Below are 7,304 nucleotides of genomic sequence, written 5' to 3'. Positions count from 1 at the left end.
GTATGTTACGTGGAGCACAAATGTCAGGGGAAGAAATAGAACAGAGAACACGGATACAGGGGTCAGAAGAACATAGCTTTCCCCAGGGCAGTCAGAGGCGGCTTCGTGGAAGCAGTGACATGAGGGAAGGATGAAGAAATGAGATCTACGAGTACAGGAAAAAGCCTTCTGAGGGTGGGACAACGCCTGGCACCGATGCACATCAAGTTTATAACAAGGTAACATGTCCGGAGCAGAGTGGCCAGGGAGTGCTGCCCGCCAGTGGAGGCCCAGCCTGGGAAGGCCCTAGTAGGCCTCTCAAAAGATTCTCATTGGAAGGTTTAAAACAGAGGAACGCTGATCTAAGCTGTGTTTAAGTTGACTTTGTTAGCCAATGAGTCTACAGCAGGCTTCGCAACAGAGGAAAGAACAAGTAGGAGGTCGCTGCAATAACGAGGAGAGCTGAGGGACTTGACCAGGGGTGGTCAAAAGATGGCAGAGTGGCCACATTCTGGTACTCTATTTCAGCTTACAGGTCGGGACCAAGATCTGCTGTTTTATGTAGGAGAGAACGAACGTAGCTAGAGCTCAGTGAGGTAAAGCTGTTTTGTTCTTGAGGAACTAGAAGAAAGAAACTGCTGCTAATGTATATGAGGCAAGGCCAAGCTCAGCTCAGTTTTATACACATCAAATCTCAGTCGCCTATTAGATACACTAGTTCAGGTCTTCAAACAGGAAGCTCAATCAAGAATTGTTACAACTTGGGAATTATTAGCATACAGATATTACTTAAATCTTTAGAATGGATATGATCCTAGGAGAGTGAGAACAGATAAAGAGTAAGAAATCTGGGTTGGGATGTAGTCCAGTGACGGACCGCTTTCCTGCATGCATCGGGCCCTGGCGGCTTGGGAGGGTAGTCTGCACTGAGACCTTGGGTACAACATGAACAAGACAAGGAAAGGAAACAAAAGAGGCAAAGGTGTGTCAGGAGAGCAAAGAAAACCCAGGAGCATGAGGTGCCCGAGTCACGCTGTAAAGAGAAGGGCCCACAGCTGGTGGCAGGTGACAGTGTAAAGCCGGGGAAAGACCACCGGATTCAACAAAGGAAGCTGCTAACGCCAAAACAAGCAGCTTCAACGCTGCAGTCCAGGGGGAAAGTCAGATTGGAATGAGCTCAGAGAGAAAGGGAAGAGAGAAACTGAAGGTACTTCACATGAGAACACAATCACTTTGAAGGAAAGAAACAAGTTGCCCACAGCTGAGAAAATAACATCTGAAGAGAATCTGTAAAGACAAAAAATGCACTTATGCTAATGGGAAATAACCAGTTAAGAGGGGAACCATGATGATGCAGAAACCAAGGAGAAAAGCTAAGAGGACTGGCCTCAGACACAAGGAGACAGCTGGGCGTTTTGTTGCTGTTTGTTTTCCAGAAGCAAAGGCCACTTTCTCATAATAACAGTACATGAGTACAGATACAAAGACAGACTACAAGGGGGCGGGGTCTCACGGCACAGGACCTGCATTTATACTCCAGAACCCATTTAAAACTGGCAGGTGTGCTTGTTGCAGCTGTAACCCAGAGCTGGGGGAGGCTCACAGGGCAAAGAATGAAAAGTTTAATACAGGTACCTAATGATAATTTTGGTGATTAGACAGACAGATAGATAGCCATCAAAACTGTAAGTTATGAGATACAGATAGGCTGGGCAGTGGTGGTGCCCGTCTTTTATTCCAGCACTTGGAAGGTACAGGCAGGTGGATCTCTGTGTGAGTTCAAGGCCAGTCTGAGGTCAGGTCAGCTAGGGCTGTTACACAGAAAAACCCTGTCTTGAAAAACCAGAGAGAGAAAGAGGGAAGGAAGGAAGGAGGGAGGGAGGGAGGGAGGGAGGGAGGGAGGGAGGGAGGGAGGGAGGGAGGGAGGGAGGGAGGGAGGGAGGGAGGGAAACAGAAAGAGAGACAAAGAGAAACAACACATCATTGGTAAATATCTAAGAACCCTGGTCAGTTTTCATGCAGAATTAGCAGATTATAGAAAAGAATTTCCCTAGAAAGAGATTGCACAGAGACACGTGTAGAAGTCGTCACAGCCTTCGCATAGTTAGCAAGCTTTACCCTACAAATGATAACTACAATTATCATCATTTGCCAGCATCCTAATACAGCTATGTGACTAGGACACATTACTCAGATCTCTGTATACAGTTTTTCTTTCTTACTTTTTGGATCATATATATTAATACCATTTGATATCTGTCAAAGGCAGGCCTGGGAAAAATGTAACACTACTTAATTGAGGATACTCTGATGGCAGTACTAAATATGAACTTGCCACAGCTTAGAATGGGAATAGTCTCAATTAAGGAAGTATCTTGATTAGGCTGACCTGAAAGCATGTCTGTAGAGGATTTCTCTCAGCTGTTCACTGACCCAGCACACTGTGGGCAGCACATTCCCTAGGCTTGGCCCTGAACTGTGCAACGGAGAAACTTGGTAAGCAACAAGCAAGCAAGTAAAGCAGAGTAGGTTCAGCCATTTCTCTCTGTTCTAGACTCTGCATGTGTTGTGACTGGCTGTGTGTACTTATGTCTTGATTTCCCCCTATGATGAACTGTAACTTTGAATTGCAAGCTAAAACAAACCTTTCCTCCCTTAAGATGCATTTTGCCAGGATATTTTAGTATAGTAACAGAAATAAAACTTGAACAGGTACTAACTCTATAAAATACACTGACTGCTTTCCAACTATTTCACGCCGCACTTAGCTAAAAGATTGGTACTTTCTATATATATAACCAAATTGTTCCTGTGACGGCTAGTGGAAGGCTAAGTAGGTAAGGTACATCCATGCAAGGGTGTGGACCTGAGAGCTCAGCAAGCCAGGACCTATGGAAACGCTCAATGGATGTGGCACCTGCCTGGAATCCCAGAACTTGAAGGAGATCCCTGGAGCAGGCCAGCTAGCTAGGCTAGCCCAGTCAGCAAGCTCTGGATTCAAGAGACCCTGCCTCAGTATATAAGGTGGCCTCCTTATATAGGTGCACATACATGCAACCACACACCTACAAACATGCACACACCCGCAGCAAAAAGTTTCACTGAAATTTCCAATTTTATATTTTCTTAAACTTATATTTTACAAATTTTAAAAGTGTATCTACTGTGTTTCATATGTCACCTATTAAGCAATTTGACTGTGCTGACAAAACCTCCCTCAGGTAAAGCTCCCCAGTGTATCCTCCTGACAGGAAGGGTACACATGTGAAAAACTCCATCTTCAGGAAGCAAGGCTACAGAAGGTGATGGTGACAGGTTTCCCTTTGGTATTCTTACACCTCTCTGCAAAGTTCAAATTCTAGTTAGAAAGCAGAAGTTTCAACAGCAAAACATAAAATGCCATGTTCTGGTTTATCACAACTGCCCAGCTGCTACGGTCACATATACTGAAAACTGATTTATGTATGCCTTTACAAATCAATTACAGCTTGACAAAGTCTGTGATATAAACGTCATTACTTGAGAAAGGAGGAAAGCTTCATATTGTGTTAATTGCCCATACTAATTATTTTAATCAAAATGAATCTGCAATGAGCTCTTTAAATAGTTAGCTATAAAATATACATGTACCAACAGAAAATGAGCAATTAACTAGGAATTAAACTTTAAATTAAAAAGGCAAATGTGCCTAATTATTTACTGTCTAATTTAACTGTCAGTAGAATATCTGAGTGTCAGTTTTAAACTTCCTTATTTAGCTATTATGTATAATTTATAAAACATTTCCATAAATGCACAGGACATATATACATATAATATATATACATACACACACACATATATATTTGTTATAAGCTTAACTCTGTCAGTTCTCATAAACTGTTATATACCTCTAATATTCCAAGAAAAAGAAGGAATTCTAAAGTACAGTAGCATCTGAAAGCCGGATTCCACTGATGCTCAGTTCTTTACACAGACGATGCAGTGTGTGCGTATGACCTGTGCACTTGTTCCCATGTATTTTAAATCATCAAGACATTTACAAATGCCCACTGCAATGAGAGGCAGTGTAAGAACTACTTGCTATCCCATATTGTTAGGGAATAATAAGGGGAAGTTTTGATATGTCCGAGACTGACAATTTTTGGAGACAGGTTTCACAAAGCCCAGACTGACCTTGAACATCTGATCCTCCAGTGTCCACCTCCCAGGTACTGAGATTACAGATAGCCCCACCACACCCGGCTCACTCACAATTTTCCCCAAATATTTTCAGTTCATAGTTGGTTAAATCCAAATATATGAAACTCCTAAATACAGAGCTGTGTATAAAGGAGGTCTTGAAGAACATTAAAACTAAGAAATAAATAGAATAAAAAGTAATTTTTTATAAAATATACTGGTTTCTGAGAAAATTAATCTGTAGTTCATTACCTAGATTCAAACAATAACTGATATCATGAGAAAGAATCTTTCCTTCATAAATACTACTTAATTTCAAATAAGACATTAAATAACAAAGTATATTCAGTATCAAAATGAGTATTTTCTGAACTAACTTACAATCTAATTTATTATATTTTGTAATATCACTCTTACTTTTGGCAAGTTCTTAAGTTAAAAGGTCCCTGTCCTATCACCCAGAGCTGCATTTCCACAGCCAAGAGAAACAGAAAACACTTGAGCAATAATGATTCTAGCTGTTAACACTGACAAGGGTGAAAAAATACATAATCGGGGGCTGAGTAAATTAATCAACTTGCAGTATATTCACATGATGGTATACTATCTAGCAATAAAACCGTAAACTACAAAAAAATAAAATAAAACAAGAGCATGAACACATTTCAAAAACATGATGCTGAGCAAAGGAAAGCACACATAAAATAGTATATTATATAAAAACTATATATAGTACTATTAAAAATATACAGTGCTATAAAAATACTATTTTAGCATTTTTATATGAAATTCAAAAATAGGTAAAATTAGTCTTTACTGACAGAAAATCAAGATAATGCTAGTCTCTGAGGGTTGGGAACTGCCTGGAAAAGAAACAAAAAAATTTATGTTGATAGCAATCTACATTTTGATAGGAGTATTATTTATACAAGTATGTATATATATATTGTATTTATAATATGTGTATTATAAACATGTATGCTTACAAATTATAATATATATATCACTGTGGTGATTTGAATAAGAATGATTCATATATTTGAATGCTTAATCATCAGGGAATAGCAAAACTTGAAAAGGATTAGAAGGTATGGCCTTGTTGGAGGAAGTGTGTCACTGGGGTTACTGGGGTTGGGCTTTGAGGTTTCAATATCCCAAAGCCTGGCCCAGTGTCTCTCTTCCTGCTGCCTATGAAGCCAATGTAGAACTCTTAGCTGCTTCTCCAGCACCATGTCTACCTATGACACCATGCTCCCCACCATGATAATAGACTAAACCTCTGAAATTGTGAGCAAGTCCCAATTAAATGCTTTCTTTTATAATAGTTGCCATGGTTGTGGTGTCTCTTCACAGCAACACAACAGCGACCAAGACACTCACTGAACTGAATAACTAAGGTTTGGTTAATTATAGATACATAAGTTTTAGCTTAATAAAAATAAAGAGGCCAGATGTGGTGGCACACACCTGTAATCCCAGCACTCAGGAGGCACAAAAGGGAAGATCACAAGTTCTAAACCAGCGAAGACACAAAGTGAGACAATGTAGCAAAAACGAACAAAACGCACCTTGGAAGATGCCTTTAATAATTTTTTAAATTTCAATTACCAACAACTAACAAACTTTTCTTAATACAGATCTATCTATACGGAAAAACCAACTTCCAGTAACTATGTTTACAGTCGTATGCTCACAAAAAAATGTATTTCTCTACAAAACAGGAAGTTTAAAAGTAGTTACAGAACTGGACATTTTATTTTATTTTTTTTTATATTTATTTTTTATGTATACAGTATTCTGTCTGTGTGTATGCCTGCAGGCCAGAAGAGGGCACCAGACCCCATTACAGATGGTTGTGAGCCACCATGTGGTTGCTGGGAATTGAACTCAGGACCTTTGGAAGAGCAGGCAATGCTCTTAACCTCTGAGTCATCTCTCCAGCCCCAGAACTGGACATTTTAGAATTCTGTCTAGTCTCTATCCGTATGAAGAGAAAAAAGTCAACCCTTGCTCTCCTGAGACCCAGCAATGGACTCAGACAACTAGACACTGCAATGCTGAGTCCTCCCCTCAACATCCGAACAAACTAAGCCTGGCACAGATTTGCACGTGACAACTGTTCAGAGTGGACTCACCTTGGAAGACTTCCTCCGACTTCTTCTCGTCCAGACTACCACCAATTTATCTGGCTGCCTGTTAAATTTAAAAAATAAATCAAATTTAGTTTTAGCACCTTTAAAGGGACATAAGTGGGCTGGGGGTGGCTCCATAGATGAAATGTTTTCCACTCAGGCACACGGACCTGATTTCACACCCCTAGCACCCAGAGGGCACAGAGGCAGGAGGATCCTGACCCAGGGCCAGGTCAAAATGCTGGCTGCAGGTTCACTGAGAACCCTGTCTAAGGAACTAAGATGGGGAGTGACAGAGAAATCAGAAACTGACCTCCAGCTAGCTACATGCACACATGCACACACACGCAAGACGATAAAAGATTACACAAAGCAGTTAAACTTCAGAGGTCTATATCGAAATACAGTAGATATATTCAGATATGAGCTAATTGAAGTAACTAATATTTCCTCTATAGACTTTTCTTAAAAAGTACACCAAGTTAATTCATTGCGACAAACCAAGTAGAATACAATACTTAGAACTAATTTAGAGAAAATAAGCATTAAAAGGGCACTTCCATAACTTGTCTGTACCGTACACACAATGCTTCCAGCTTTCAGACATTTTCAGAATCATCTAATTACCCTCACAGAAACAATGCTGTGTTGAAAAACACGTACAGTACAAACTTGACCTGTATAAGGTCGTAAGCAGCCTTGAGAACTGCCAGAGTCGAGACTATAACTGAGACCTTCCGCGCTCATAGATCTATCTTCTGCCAAAGGAAATACATCTTTAGCTAGTACAACTAAGTTCTCCTGCATGTTTCTGGAAAATAATAAGATTATTACTATCCATTATTTTACTTACATTTTCACTTATTAAAAAACTTAATTAAAACATTTCCCATGCCAGGCTTAGTGACACAGCCTACAGTCCTAGGTGCTCCCTGGAGACTGCAACCAGAGGATTAGAAGCTCAAGTGTAGCCCTGACCAGAGATCCTCCAGCTAAGAAGCAAAAGTGAAA

At 40.2% G+C, this 7,304-nt stretch overlaps 1 protein-coding gene across 10 annotated transcripts in view; it reads right to left on the bottom strand.

Annotated features, from left to right (window-relative positions):
- Positions 1 to 7,304, bottom strand: part of Ehbp1 (EH domain binding protein 1) — a 271,901-nt gene that overhangs the window by 229,582 nt on the left and 35,015 nt on the right. For all 10 annotated transcript variants that reach the window (XM_057771152.1, XM_057771151.1, XM_057771154.1 and 7 more), the window contains exon 3: positions 6,297 to 6,354. In XM_057771152.1, the coding sequence (XP_057627135.1) occupies positions 6,297 to 6,354 (58 nt within the window). The remainder of the gene's footprint in view (positions 1 to 6,296; positions 6,355 to 7,304) is intronic.

This window comes from Chionomys nivalis, chromosome 6 (assembly GCF_950005125.1).
Source record: "Chionomys nivalis chromosome 6, mChiNiv1.1, whole genome shotgun sequence".
Classification (NCBI taxonomy): domain Eukaryota; kingdom Metazoa; phylum Chordata; class Mammalia; order Rodentia; family Cricetidae; genus Chionomys; species Chionomys nivalis.
This window is presented reverse-complemented; position numbering and strand designations above follow the sequence as displayed.